The sequence below is a fragment of the Aquarana catesbeiana genome, linkage group LG07 (assembly GCF_042186555.1).
Source record: "Aquarana catesbeiana isolate 2022-GZ linkage group LG07, ASM4218655v1, whole genome shotgun sequence".
NCBI lineage: Eukaryota > Metazoa > Chordata > Amphibia > Anura > Ranidae > Aquarana > Aquarana catesbeiana.
In genome coordinates this window covers 304873493-304889490 of record NC_133330.1, presented here as the reverse complement: position 1 = coordinate 304889490, position 15998 = coordinate 304873493, and the positions used below count along the sequence as shown (strand labels likewise).

Sequence of the window (15998 nt, the reverse complement as noted above, 5' to 3'; positions counted from 1 at the left end):
ACCAGGGAGCGGAGGGGCGGAGAAACTAGCACCTGTTCCTTGGCGCGGAGAACGCCGGGAATTGTAGACGGCGAGTACCTGCTGTATGGCCCCGCCCACGTGTTCTGATGTGTGTCCATTACCAGAGCGGAGGAGGGGCGGGGCTGAGTGTCAGCGGTGTCTGTCATGTATGGAGCGGAGGGATGCGGGACATTGCTGGTCGAGGGAGGAGGGGCGCGATTCCCGATAATGGGGTGCTAATCCCTCCACTGACACCAATGAAGGATAACGAGTCCTCCCCCCCAGTGGAATTATTAATGAGGCGCTATTTTTCCCAAAGACACCAATCATGGGGCACTATCCCCCAACACACCAATCATATGATGTCATTGTTCCCACTGACATCAATCATAGGCAATTATCTTCCCCCTGACAATAATGTTGGAGCAGTATTACTTGTATACTGATGGTGGGGCACTCTTCACCCCAATAACACCAATAATGGGGCAACCTTCCTCCCGATAATACCAATGATTGGACACTATTCCTCCCAATGACTGGACACTATTCCTCCAAGTGACACCAATGATTGGACACTATTCCTCCCAGTGACACCAATGATTGGACACTATTCCTCCCAGTGACACCAATGATTGGACACGATTCCTCCCAGTGACACCAATGATTGGACACTATTCCTCCCAGTGACACCAATGATTGGACACTATTCCTCCCAGTGACACCAATGATTGGACACTATTCCTCCCAGTGACACTAATGATTGGACACGATTCCTCAAAGTAACACCAATGATTGGACACTATTCCTCCCAGTGACACTAATGATTGGACACTATTCCTCCCAGTGACACCAATGATTGGACACTATTCCTCCCAGTGACACCAATGATTGGACACGATTCCTCCAAGTGACACCAATGATTGGATACTATTCCTCCAAATGACATCAATGATTGGACACTATTCTTTCAAGTGACACCAATGATTGGACACTATTCCTCCCAGTGACACTAATGATTGGACACTATTCCTCCCAGTGACACCAATGATTGGACACTATTCCTCCCAGTGACACCAATGATTGGACACTATTCCTCCAAGTGACACCAATGATTGGATACTATTCCTCCAAATGACATCAATGATTGGACACTATTCCTCCAAGTGACACCAATGATTGGACACTATTCCTCTAAGTGACATCAAAGATTGGACACCACTCCTCCAAGTGACACCAATGATTGGACACTGTTCCTCCCACTAAAACCAATGATTGGACACTATTCCTCCAAGTGACACCAATGATTGGATACTATTCCTCCAAATGACATCAATGATTGGACACTATTCCTCCAAGTGACACCAATGATTGGACACTATTCCTCTAAGTGACATCAAAGATTGGACACCACTCCTCCAAGTGACACCAATGATTGGACACTGTTCCTCTAAGTGACATCAAAGATTGGACACCACTCCTCCAAGTGACACCAATGATTGGACACTATTCCTCTAAGTGACATCAAAGATTGGACACCACTCCTCCCAGTGACACCAATGATTGGACACTATTCCTCTAAGTGACATCAAAGATTGGACACCACTCCTCCAAGTGACACCAATGATTGGACACTGTTCCTCCCACTAACACCAATGATTGGACACTATTCCTCCCAGTGAAACAAATGACAAAGCACTATTCCTCCCAGTGACACCAATGATAGGGGACCATTCCTCCCAAGGACACAGATAATGGAGCACTATTTCTCCCACTGACACCATTGATAGGGCTCTATTCCTCCCAGTGTCACCAGTGGTTGGACACCAATGATAGGGGACTCATCTGTTCCTCATATAATTGCCTTGATCATTTGTAAATGTAGCAGTGCACAGAAAGCTCCAGTGGGTATAAATGATCATTCATCAGGGATGTTTTCATTCATTATGGTCCACTTGTATTGGGGACACACCCTTTGCTGAATTCTGGGTCATGTTCACACTGCTCCGACATGAAAGTTGCATGACTTCCAGTCCGACTTTGTCCTGCGACATCGATCCGACTTTAATGAAGAGGATCCAACTTGAGATGAGTTCCGCATTGGGTCTGGTAATGGATTTCTAGGCCAAATTTTAAAAAAATTTAAAAAACGGTGTGAGGTCCCCTCCCCCCAAATCCATACCAGACCCTTATCTGAGCATGCAGCTCAGCAGGCCAGGTAAGGGAGAGACGAGCAAGCACCCCCCCTCCTGAACCATACCAGGCCACATGCCCTCAACATGGGGGGGTGGGGGTGCTTTTTGGGCGGAGGGGCATTGCCACTTCAATAACGGGAACTTTCATCCCCTTCCTGCTCAGGCCAGTTTTCAGCTTTCAGCGCTGTCGCACTTTGACGATTGGGCGGTCATATAACACTGTACCCTTACTACATTTTTATCATTTTTGTTCACACAAATAAAGCTTTCTTTTGGTGTTATTTAATCACTGTTGGGTTTTTTATTTTTTGCTAAATAAATGAAAAAAAGACCAAACATTTTGAACAAAAACACATTTTTCCCCGTTTCTGTTACAGTTTTGCAAATAAATAATCTTTCTTCGTACATTGAGGCCAAATTGTATTCTGCTACATTTGTTTGGTGAAAATAACCCAAATCAGTGTATATTATTTAGTCTGTAGGAAAGACTAATGCTGCGTACACACTATCGGACATTCCGACAACAAAATCCTGGATTTATTTCAGACGGATGTTGGCTCAAACTTGTCTTGCATACACACGCTCACACAAATGCTGTCGGAAATTCCAAACGTCAAGAACGCGGTGACGTACAACACGTACGACGAGCCGAGAAAAATTAAGTTCAATAGCCAGTGCGGCTCTTCTGCTTGATTCCGAGCATGCGTGGAATTTTGTGCGTTGGAATTGTGTACACGCGATCGGAATTTCCGACAACGGATTTTGTTGTCGGAAAATTTGAGAACCAGCTCTCAAATTTTTGTTGTCGGGAATTTCGGCAACAAATGTCCGATGGAGCCTACAGACGGTCGGAATTTCCGACAATGAGCTCCCATCGAACATTTGTTGTCGGAAATTCCGACCGTGTGTACGCGGCAATAGAGTCCACAAACAATGGTAAATACAGTATATATGTCTAAAGAAATCGAGTAGTCCTGATGTACTGACGGCCCATCTTTTTTCTTGAGGCCCAAAAAACACCAGGACATTACAAATATCACCCAAGTGACACGTTTTTGGAAAGTAGACAGTCCAAGGTATTTAGTAAGAGGCATGGCAAGGTTTTTGGAATAGTTTTTTTTTTTTCATACTGTCACCAGTGCAGAACAGTGTTATAACATAATGGATGTAGCGATGATCGAGACATTGGTGACAGTTTGTTAAAAAAAATAATAATAATTTGTTTTCTTTTTTATTACATTTTTTTTCTTTTTTTCCAATTTTTTTTTTTTTTTTTTTACACACTGTGACCAGATTAATACAGTGGGGTTTATTTACTAAACGCAAATCCAATGTGCACCACAAGTGCACTGAAAGTGCACTTGGAAGTGCAGTCGCTGTAGATCTGAGGGAGACATCAGCATTTTTGCTTGTACATGATTGGATGATAAAGATCAGCAGAGCTTCCCCTCATTTCAGATCTTTCCCTCAGATCTACAGCAACTGCACTTCCCAAGTGAACTTGTAGTGTACAGTGGATTTGCCTTTAGTAAATTAACCCCACTGTTACCATAGCAAGATTGTACTACTCTGGAGAAGTGATCAGGATTTTTTTTATATTACACATTATGATTGCTTATACCAGTTAAAGTTTTTTTTTTTTTTTTTTGATGTCTGTAGAGTATAAGATTTCCTATAATTTGAGCCCAGTCTTCCCACAAAGAGTAAATCCAGCTCTGAGCAATCCTCTTTTATTGTTCAGTGAGATAAATATTGACAAACAGAGAAAAACTTTGTCAAATCCTCCCCCTTGCTGTGAGTGACAGGTGATTTACATATCTTGTGCACTAGACTAAGACATGCATTATTTTTTAATTCCCTCCCCCACTCCTTTCTTCAGTAGCTCTGCAAGGATTGGCTGTTCTACACCTCAGCATGATTTGTCATGCTGAAGTCATGTGGTTACTTTCCTGTCTTTTCACTGGATGTTAGAGATCATAGCAGAAGTTCAGTGTAAGAAATACACAGGAGAAAATGCATATTGACAAGGGGAGTGTAGAGGTGGGCGGGGAGTCTACTGACATCACGACTCCACCCACCGAGCTCCAGACAACAGACCCGCCCACAGAACCCGCCCACAGAATCTGTCTCATAACAGACAGAGGGGAGACATTTGACAGGTAAAGATACATGCAGGAGGCATGTATATCCTTATAGATAACCCCTATGGCAGTAGTTTAGAAAGGATGACATTGGGTTTACATCCACTTTAATTTCACTGTTATAAGCAACCATTTTTACTATTGTGGTTAGCTGTGATTGGCCACAGCTAATCACATGGTACAGATGTGCTGTGGTTGGCCCTGTCTATACCAAGTGATTACTGTGAACAATCACAGAGATCAACGCAATTGTACACATTGAATGTAGGCCATTTATTGTGTACAATTGTCATGTGATCTGCTGTGATTGGTCACAGTAATCACATGGTATGGGCAGTGGACAGTACACTGATCGGGTGGAAACAGCGGGTGACAGATCGTGCCACAGTCATATGATCTCCACTCGGAACGATGAACTGATTAAGAATGAATGGCACTGACCTGCATCTACTAAAGATCAGTGCATTTCTCTGCGAGGTATGTCATATATATATATATATATATATATAGTGGGCCATGTGCTTGCTCTCTTGCCGCAGGCTGAGGTCTGAGGATGTACTGCTGAAATAAGCTCTGGGTGTGGGCCCAGAAGCCTGTCTGGGGCCTACTAATGCTGAAGTTCTGAGGCTGTCTTGCCCGATGTGGTAGAAGCCGAGCTGAGCCCTCTTATGTAATCTATGGTGAATAAAAATCCTCTAAATACTTTCCTACAGAAAATGCTGCTCCAAGCACCCACAGAATATGGTCAGGTGAACATAAACCTAGGAATCTGGTCACATTATATCAGTCAAACTGAAGGACAGAGCCGTGGATTGGGCCCCTCTTCCTGAATGTCATTCCCCTAAGCTGCCCCAGTGTAGGTCATGTGACTATGTGCCTAGGCATTTTGTCGTATATTTCTGAATGTCAGGGCAGCCTGGAACAGATTTTTGCAGGACTCAACAGTACAAAGATTTTTAAATATCATTTTTTACTGCACATAAAAAGACAAGGTGATCAGGAAGGTGAAGATTAATTTGGTTACATATCAGTTTAACCCTTGTAACCCTTTATTATAACACATAAAAGGCTCCGACTAGAGATCATGCAGAAATAACTGCTGCAATCGTTTACTAGTTCTAAACAGTGCACAAAGACTAGGTGACTGATCGCTGTCTGAAATGTCCTAATAGGTCGGTTTAATATTCCAGTTATCTGCTTTGTCTTTCCCTTCCAGCCACCATGTTGTCATGGCTCCTTTTCCCTGAAAAGATTTAAGAAAACACACGTATTAGAAATTTGAATACAATCTGTGACAACTTATAAATAAACTTATATAATATGTCTGTATTTCTTCTGCCGAAGGAACAAAAATGTGCAGCCAATCACAATGAAGATGCCCTAGCTCCACCAATATTTGACCAATTATGTGAATAAAATTCAACACAATAAATCATTGACAAAATTATATAAACACATTTGTGAGTGAAGCAAGTCTCTTCCAGCCTATTCACAGCTACTTCACTTAAAAAAAGAAAATACTTTGTATATAAGTGTGCAAAAATAACAAACACAACTCTATCCCTTAATATTAAATCACTGGCAATGTTAGTAGTGCAATTGAGCTATACTGTGCCTGTGTGACTAAGGCTGGCCATACACTACTAGAATTTTCTTTGACAATTCTCATGCCCCGTACACACGGTCGGATTGTCCGACGGGAAATGTTCGATGGGAGCTCGTTGTCGGAAATTCTGACCGTGTGTGGGCTCCATCGGACATTTTCCGTTGGAATTTCCGACAAACAAAATTTGAGATCTGGACCTCAAATTTTCCGACAACAAAATCCGTTGTCGTAAATTCCGATCGTGTGTACACAATTCCGACACACCAAGTTCCACGCATGCTCGGAATCAAGCAGAAGAGCCGCACTGGCTATTGAACTTTGTTGAACATTTTTCTCGGCTCGTCGTACGTGTTGTACGTCACTGCGTTCTTGGCGATCGGAATTTGTGACAAGATTTGTGTGACCGTGTGTATGCAAGACAAGTTTGAGCCAACATCCTTCAGAAAAAATCCATAGATTTTGTTGTCGGAATGTGCGATCGTGTGTATGCGGCATTACAGTGAATGTGGTTTTTGTTCAGGGAAGCCCATTCATTACAAAACTGATTGGAGAGCTCTAGCTCTGGCTCAGCAGGGGGGGGGTGTCAGATCTCTGCAGAGAAAAAAATTGCTTAAAGTTGGAGTAAACCCCCATATATAATGTCACCTTAGTCAGGGAGGTGACCAAGAACCCGATGACAGAGCTCTGGCGTTTCTCTGTAGAGAGAGAAGAACCTTCAAGAAGAACCACCATCTCTGCAGCACTCAATCAATCAGGCTTGTATGGTAGAGTGGCCAGATGGAAGCCACTCCTCAGTAAAAAGGCACATGACAGCCTGCCTGGAGTTTGCCAAAAGGCACCTGAAGGACTCTCAGACCATGAGAAACAAAGCTCTCTGGTCTGATGAAATGAATCTTTTGCCCGAATAGCAAGTGTCATGTCTGGAGAAAACCAGACACCGCTCATCACCTGGCCAATACCATCCCTACAGTGAAGCATGGTGGGGATGTTTTTCACCGGCAGGAACTGGGAGACTAGTCAGAATCGAGGGAAAGATGAATGCAGCAATGTACAGAGACATCTTTGCTGAAAACCTGCTCCAGAGCGCTCTGGACCTCAGACCGGGCGAAAGTTCATCTTCCAACAGGACAACGACACTAAGCACACAGCCAAGATAACAAAGGAGTGGCTACGGGACAACTCTGTAAATGTCCTTGAGTGGCCCAGCCAGAGCCCAGATTTGAACACGATTGAACATCTCTGGAGCGATCTGAAAATGGCTGTGCACCGACGCTCCCCATCCAACCTGATGGTGCTTGAGAGGTCCTGCAAAGAAGAATGGGAGAAACTGCCCAAAAATAGGTGTGCCAAGCTTGTAGCATCATATTCAAAAAGACTTGAGACTGTAATTGGTGCCAAAGGGCCTTCAACAAAGTATTGAGCAAAAGCTGTGAATACTTCCTGTATGCACACGGGATTGTTGCAGGGGGAGCTGCACACTGAAGTTTTTTTTACCTTAATGAAAAAAAACTTCAGCCTTTAGAACCACTTTAAGCCACAGAGAGCAAGGGTCCCACTCTGCAGCTGCTGACAGAGGACAGGCCTTTCTACATAGGGTGTGGATGCTTTAGAAAGAAAACAAACTGGAAGACATTAAACACCTTTTGTCTGTACTTGGAATATATTTAGCAGATATAAATTGTTGATTTAATTGGGCCTTAAAGTGCAATTCCTTCCTAACAATAACTATTCTTAAAAATGTCCCCTACCCTCTCCTGCTAAATATCCTGTCTACCCTTTGCAAAAAAAAAAGATGGGACCAGCTACAGGGGAGAGGAGTGAGTGCCTAACAACGGCTGGTAATTCCGGGAGCAGTGATATCACCCATAGGCTCCCATAGCCCAGTTGTCAATGATTTCTCCTCTCCCCTGCAGCCAACTGCTCACTGACACAGGGGAGACAGAGCTATGGAATCATGTGACTGGAGTGGAGCAGACTGAAAAAAGGCATGTATACAAACATAGGTGAGTGCAGCCTATTGCATTAGGGTGTGCACCCCAAATCTCAAACACACATGAACGCCACCTGCTGTCACAGAAAGGAGGCTCTGGTGGTGGGAGACAATTGATTGGGAGCATATTACGTTACGCCCTAAATACGGGTGTAACTTTTTCCTACTGTTCAACCTAGCCTTTAATATAATGGGGGCATTTACACTGGCCACTGGCGCCCCCAACTACCCACCTGGTGCTGTCCCTGGATAATGCTAATGCACATGGGGTGATTAGGGTGTGCCCAGGCACAACTGTATACAAATCTTCTTAACAGCATAGGTAGTGGGAGCAGGAGGAGACATTTTTAAGAATAGTTATGGTTAGGCAGGAATTCCATTTTAATCAACAGCATGTACATTTATAGGATTAGCAGGTGATAAGAAACTGTGTGGTTAGTTTTCACACAAATGCAGAGGATAATAGTAATTTAAGTTTTTTTTTTTTTTTTTTTTAATACAGACAAGCTTAGTTGTCTAATGCTGAATGTCATATGCAAATGACAGTTTGGGTCTTGCTTGCAGCCGTTTGCAGCATGATGTAAGACAGAGATGTGGTGTGCAACAGCTGTGTCCTCCTTCCACAGTATGACAATTGCTATGGATACTCCCTCTCCATGTGAGCAATTCCCATGGCTACAAATAATGGCTGCTGAGAACTAATAGATAGATATAAAGGTGCCCCACATGGTGACTGTGCATTTAAGAGGAGCCATGACTTGCAGTGTTATTTACAACTCAATGTAAAAAGCAGCAATGTACAATAACCAACAGAAATGTGCCCTGTCCTCAACTTACAACAGTTGGACAAATAAAAAATTATTTTGATTGGTATGGATTCTGTCCTTTGCTCCTTGTTTTTTTTTTTTTTTATCATACTAAATGAAATCTGAAGTTAAATAAATATGGGCGCTAACATGTTTAAAGATGCTTGTTATCTACTTTGCAAACTGACCTTAAAGTGGTTGTAACCCTAAAAAAAAAAAAACACAAAAAAAAAAAAAAAAGAAATTCTGTTCCCTTATAGCAGGTTAAACAGCACAGTACTTGTGCTGTCTAACTTGTCCCTCTGTAAGCTGTACAAAACCTGGTTGATCCTGCCTGTTCCTATGTCCCCCTTGGTGCGCTGAACACGGTTTATTATGGCTGCTGAGCCCTGATTACCGTGGTCAGTTTACCTGCCTCCGTCATCCACAGCTCTCCTCTCTCCTCCTCCCCCCTGCCTGTCAGCTCCTGAGTGTGTGAGCCGTCTCCACCCCCCCCCCCCTTACTGCCGCTATTAATAGTAAAGTTAACTTTTAAACTTTCACTGCCAGACCCTCTGTTGTATCCAGCCATAGCACACAGTGTTAGACCCCTTTCACACTGGAGGCTTTCTTCAGGCGTTTTAGTGCGAAAAATAGCGCCTGTAAAGCGCCTGAAAAAAGCCTCATCTGCAATCCCAGTGTGAAAGCCCGAGTGCTTTCACACTGGGGCGCTGCGCTGGCAGGACGTCCAAAAAAGTCCTCCAAGAAGCTTCTTTGTGTATACACCGCTCCTAAAGCACCCTTACCCATTAACATCAATGGGCAATGGCAGAACTGGTGTTCCTACTCTCTTCTCCCTGCAGCAAACAACTAAGTCTCAGCATCAGCAGGCAGCTGCCGCTCTGTTCGCACATTGTCAGAGGCGCAGCGGCAGCGGAGGACTGTGTCTGTGTCCCGACTCCCAAATGAATGAAAGAAAGCAAACATTCATTGATGGGCACTGGTAGGCTGCAATGATGGGCGCTGGTGGACTGCATTTGATGAACACTTCATTAAAAAGATGGGGTTTACATGGGCAGGGCAAAGTTGGTGGAGTCAGGGGTGGAGCCAAGGGGGGGGGGGGGGGGGCAGCAAAATGAGGTTTCGCATAGGGTGTCACAAATCCTTGCACCAGCCCTGTGGCCAGCTTAAAGCGGAGTTCCACCCAAAAGTGGAACTTCTTCTCGTTGTACTCCCCCCCCCCCCCCCCCCCACATTTGGCACCTTTCAGGGCGGAGGGGGTATAGGATACTTTCACAGGTATCCTGTTCCCACTTCCGGGAGCCTCAGTCGTGGGTATTGACGTCACCGCCCAGGCTCCCTCCTCCTCCCCTGGTGGTTGGGCCAGTAGGAGAGAAGAGCGGAGCCTCGTGCATGTGCAGTAGGGTTCCTGGCGTGAAGCCGTAAGGCTTCACTGAAGGGGTTCCCTTACTCGCAATGGTGGCGGCAGCACCCGACAGCTGATGGAAACATCAGCTGCGGTGCTGACATCGCTGGACTCCAGCACAGGTAAGTGTCCTATTGTTAAAAGTCAGCAGCTGCAGTATGTGTAGCTGCTAGCTTTTAATTTTTGCAGCGGTGGGCGGATCTCCTCTTTAAGTGCAGCACAAAGTTAAACACTCGCAGAAGAGGAGAGGGCAGTGCAAAGAAGCTGTGCTAGGGAACTGACTCTTCTGAAGTTCTCAAATTTGCTGGCATGTTCAGAGGCACATGGCCAATCAACAGAAAATTGTTTATAGAAAAAATAAAAATGCCACAAGCAAGAAAATAAATATTTGGGGTTTTTTGTGCTTTTACCTGCGTTTTTTTAAGTTGGTTACTGAGTCTTTTTAAAATAGCCCTGAGTATTTATTTAGGTTATCCATAGTATTATTACAGGCATTTATCTGCGTACTGTACAGGTATTTTATCTAGGTAAGCAGATAACACTCACAGAGGAGTACATGGTCCCACTTTTTCAAAATGTGAAGTTATTATTATTATTATTATAATACGCAAATTATATGGTGCCAACAGTTTACGCAGGGCTTTACAATGTACAGGGGGGACAGCACAAGTATGCCCTGTACACACGATCGGACATTCCGACAACAAAATCCATGTTTTTTTTCCGACAGATGTTGGCTCAAACTTGTCTTGCATACACACGGTCACACAAATCTTGTCGGAAATTCTGATCGCCCAGAACGCGGTGACGTACAACACGTACGACAAGCTGAGAAAAATGTTCATTAGCCAGTGCGGCTCTTCTGCTTGATTCCGAGCATGCGTGGAACTTTGTGCGTCGGAATTGTGTACACACGATCGGAATTTACAACAACAGATTTTGTTGTTGGAAAATTTGAGATCCAGATCTCAAATTTTGTTTGTCGGAAATTCTGATGGAAAATGTCCGATGGAGCCCACACACGGTCGGAATTTCCGACAACAAGCTCCCATCGAACATTTTCCATCGGAAAATCTGACCGTGTGTACGTGGCATTACAGTACAGTTCAGTACAGAAGGGACAGGAGGGCCCGGCTCGTAGAGCTTACATTCTAAAGGGAGGGGGTGGTGGTACAAAAGGTAATAGATGCAGGGAATGATTTGATGGGGGTGAAATAGCTATAGGTTAGGATACAGTTTTACCTGTTTTCTAAAGAGTAAATGACGTAAATCAATGACACAGAAAACACAGTAGCGTATTTATTTCCATTATATCGACAAATTGGAATTCATTGCATATATCTTTCTTTATATAGTTATCACCTTATTTGCAATTAAAAGATGACTGAACTATATATACAGGATCATTTTAAATATCTGAGTACAACCCTTCACCTGCTGCCTCGGCTCTGGTCACCATAGGAGATGTGTCTATATCTGGACTCTGACTCATGCATTAACATGATACAAGTCCGATCAGTCACTTCTGAAATTCCCAATGTGTATCTGAGGGAGCCGGGCATGAAGAGTCGGGAATGTGGAAATGCTGATCGTGCAGTACAACTATGTCTGTGTGCTATGTATGATCCCAATTGGTGACAACTAACCATAAAAGACTCCCAAGTCTGTCTTTACTTTCCCTAGGAGAATGTCTTTATCTACAATACAAGCAGTAAAAACTGGAGGAATGTCTTTGCCTATAACATCCAGCCATCGCCTCCATTACTACAATTAATTGATAATTGATTTATCAATTTATCAATTGATACAATTGATAAATAATAAATTTAGGGCTCATTTGCAAGTGTAGCTATGTTTGTTGCCCTTCAGAAAAGGGATCCACAACAGTTTGCATTTCAGAGGCACCTGACAGGCGGATCTTGGCACTATGTCATCTCCTCACAGCCAATATTAGTCCAAAGCACTGTACTGCAACCATTATTATCATACAGGATTTACAATATCTCAGAAAAGTGAGTACACCCCTCACATTTTTGTAAATATTTTATTCTATCTTTTCATGTGACAACACTGAAGAAATGACACTTTGCTATAATGTAAAGTAGTGAGTGTACAGCTTGTATAACAGTGTAAATTTGGTGTCCTCTGAAAATAACTCAACACACAGCCATTAATGTCTAAACCGCTGGCAACAAAAGTGAGTACACCCCTAAGTGAAAAATGTCCAAATTGGGCCCAAAGTGTCAATATTTGGTGTGACCACCATTATTTTCCAGCACTGCCTTAACCCTCTTGGACATGGAGTTCACCAGAGCTTCACAGGTATCCACTGGAGTCCTCTTCCACTCCTCCATGATGACATTACAGAGCTGGTGGATTTTAGAGACCTTGCGCTCCTCCACCTTCCGTTTGAGGATGTCCCACAGATGCTCAATAGGGTTTAGGTCTGGAGACATGCTTGGCCAGTCCATCACCTTTACCCTCAGCTTCTTTAGTAAGGCAGTGGTCGTCTTGGAGGTGTGCTTGGGGTTGTTATCATGTTGGAATACTACCCTGTGGCCCAGTCTCTGAAGGGAGGGGATCATGCTCTGCTGAAGCAGAGCATGACCCCTCCCTTCGGAGACTAAAGTATGTCACAGTACATGTTGGCATTCATGGTTCCCTCAATGAACTGTAGCTCCCCAGTGCCGGCAGCACTCATGCAGCCCCAGACCATGACACTCCCACCACCATGCTTGACTGTAGGCAAGACACACTTGTCTTTGTACTCCTCATCTGGTTGTTGCCACACACGCTTGACACCATGTGAACCAAATAAGTTTATCTTGGTCTCATCAGACCACAGGACATGGTTCCAGTAATCCATGTCCTTAGTCTGCTTGTCTTCAGCAATCTGTTTGTGGGCTTTCTTGTGCATCATCTTTAGAAGAGGTTTCCTTCTGGGACGACAGCCATGCAGACCAGTTTGATGCAGTGTGCGGAGTATGGTCTGAGCACTGACAGGCTGACCCCCCACCCCTTCAACCTCTGAAGCAATGCTGGCAGCACTCATACGTCTATTTCCCAAAGACAATCTCTGGATATGACGCTGAGCACATGCACTCAACTTCTTTGGTCGACCATGGCGAGGCCTGTTCTGAGTGGAATCTGTCCTGTTAAACTGCCGTATGGTCTTGGCCACCGTGCTGCAGCTCAGTTTCAGGGTCTTGACAATCTTCTTATAGCCTAGGCCATCTTTATGTAGAGCAACAATTATTTTTTTCAGATCCTCAGAGAGTTCTTTGCCATGAGGTGCCATGTTGAACTTCCACTACCAGTATGAAAGAGTGAGAGCGATAATACCAAATTTAACACACCTGCTCCCATTCACACCTGAGACCTTGTAACACTAATGAGTCACATGACACCAGGGAGGGAAAATGGCTAATTGGGCCCAATTTGGACATTTTCACTTAGGGGTGTACTCACTTTTGTTGCCAGTGGTTTAGACATTAATGGCTGTGTGTTGAGTTATTTTGAGGGGACAGCAAATTTACACTGTTATACAAGCTGTACACTCACTACTTTACATTGTAGCAAAGTGTCATTTCTTCAGTGTTGTCACATGAAAAGATATAATAAAATATTTACAAAAATGTGAGGGGTGTACTCACTTTTATGAGATACTGTATACTGTGTGTGCAGCTTTACAACATGATGGCAGACAGCACAGTTACAATTCAATTCAATACAGGAGGAATCAGAGGGCTCCGTTTACACATGGTGCATTACACATGGTTGCAGCGTGGTTGGAGTTCAGTGCTATTCAGTGCTACATGAATTATGGTACTGCCTGCCAAACGCAACGTATTGTATCAATTTTGTCGCACCACGACCGCTGCATTGTATACGGACATCCATGTTATGTTGTGGCACAGGTGGTCAGGGAGCAGTAAAACCATGGCAGCATTGTTTTTTCTGCCCCTCGTTTACTAGTGTAAGGAAAGTCTTAAAGTGTAAAAATTAGTAATTTTCTTTTTGTTTTAGATAGGATAGGGAAGGATTAAAACCCCTTTGAGTTTATTTGTCTTTGTACCATTAGGGAAATTTCCCTTCACTTCCTGTCCCAGAGATGCAACAGGAGGATAGAGGAAATCTCCCAAAGTGAGGGGAAGTCCTCTCTTGGACAGGTGTCCCCTTGGAAGCTTTTCCCTTAGCCCTTGTTCAGGAAGCAACTCTATTATGTTTTTTTCCTATTTCCCTTCACACAATGATAATAATTATCGGGACAACCAGAGGGGGGAATTTCCCCAACAGGGACACAGACAGGAATAAAAATTTGAGGGCAGTGGAAAGATAGCGCTGGACCCGTAAGATTACCTTACTGGTATTGTTAGTTTAAAGTGATTGTAAAGCTTTGTTTTTTTTTTTTTAAATAACAAACATATCATACTTAGATCCACTGTGCAGTTTGTTTTGCACAGCGTGGCGCTGAACATCCTCTTCTGGGGTCCCTCGGCGGCGCTATCAGCCCCTCCCCGCATCATATAACCCCCTAGGAGAAGCGCTCTCCCGGGGGGTTATCTTGCGGGCGCGCTGCCGAGTCCAGCATCTGCGTCCATAGATGCAGAATGCCAGACTCGGCCTCGCCCCCCCCCCCCGGCGCCCGCATCATTGGATTTGATTGACAGAAACGGGAGCCAATGGCTGCGCTGCCATCAATCTATCCAATCAAGAGCCAAGAACCCCCGGGCAGAGAGGAAGAGTGCGTCTCCACTGTGGGAATTACAGGGCTCAGGTGAGTAAAACAGGGGGGCTAGGGGGGTGGTCACTGTCAAGAGTTTTCTCACCTTAATGCATAGAATGCATTAAGGTGAAAAAACACGAAGGTTTACAACCCCTTTAAGGTATTGATGTTGGTGTATATGATTTGGTTCCTGGGCAGCTAGGGACAGTTCCTGGGACTGTTACACTCAAGAGGGTCTCCACAGTCTCCTTGGTTTGTAGTGTAATGTAATCAGAAATCAAATTAAAGCACCACTCCACTGCTAAGAGGTCCAGATACAACTTTATTCCATTAACAAGGGTACAATCTCAACACGTTTTGGGGGTTCAAGCGCCCCCTTCATCAGGGCTCTGCCAAACAAGCTGCTGTTAAGGCCTGTGCTTGTAATTCACACTGGAAAAAATGCAATTGGAGTTCCAGTTCACTTCTGGTTTGTTCACATTGGTGCTAGTCAAGCCCTGATGAAGGGGGTGCTTGGACTGCCGGAACGCGTTGAATCAAAATTTGACAGAGGCTCTAACCCTTTCCCATGCCATTCAAAAACTAAAAAAAAAAACATAACTGTCCCACCAGAACAGGAAAATGTGGTTATTATCATATGGAAAGACATTTTTCTCTAATGTAATTAATATTACCTTTACATCAACCGTTCCTCGACAGGTCAGAATATAACCACCAATTTGTTTGAGCTGATCAGCAGCACTGGAACTGCACTGAATTTTTAAGGCTAAAAAGGCAGAAAAAAATAACTTTTAATAGAAGGTCACAGTCATGATTACCAGAAAAAAAAAAATTTGTAAACAGTCAGCCTATTGAAGATTGATGTTTCACTTAAGGCTCCATTCACATCTTGGCGCATCCGGCGACAATCACTGTAAAATCGTGCAAACAGAATCACGGGACGCCTGTCGCCCAAAAGAAGCTCTTGTACTTCTTTTGGGCAACAGGCGTCCTGTGATTCAGTTTGCGTAATTTTACCGCGATTGTCGCCTGAGGAACCGCGGCAAAATTGAGCCACATTTGGGGTGCTATCGAAAGTGACAGGGAACGCATGGGCGCTATTTCAAGTCGCGGCAATTCCGCCCGCAATCTG

General features: G+C 44.1%; 1 protein-coding gene across 5 annotated transcripts in view; it reads right to left on the bottom strand.

Annotated features, from left to right (window-relative positions):
- Window positions 1-4848: 4848 nt before the first annotated feature.
- Window positions 4849-15998, bottom strand: part of LOC141102574 (atrial natriuretic peptide receptor 1-like) — a 79797-nt gene continuing 68647 nt past the window's right edge. For 4 of the 5 annotated variants that reach the window (XM_073591481.1, XM_073591480.1, XM_073591482.1 and 1 more), the window contains 2 exons: window positions 15541-15632; window positions 4849-5576 (listed from right to left, as the gene is read on the bottom strand). In XM_073591481.1, coding sequence (XP_073447582.1) covers window positions 5499-5576; window positions 15541-15632 — 170 coding nt within the window. In that variant the 3' untranslated portion in view covers window positions 4849-5498. Of the gene's footprint in view, window positions 5577-15540; window positions 15633-15998 lie in introns of those variants that run through there. The other variant, XR_012235159.1, reaches the window with a different exon arrangement.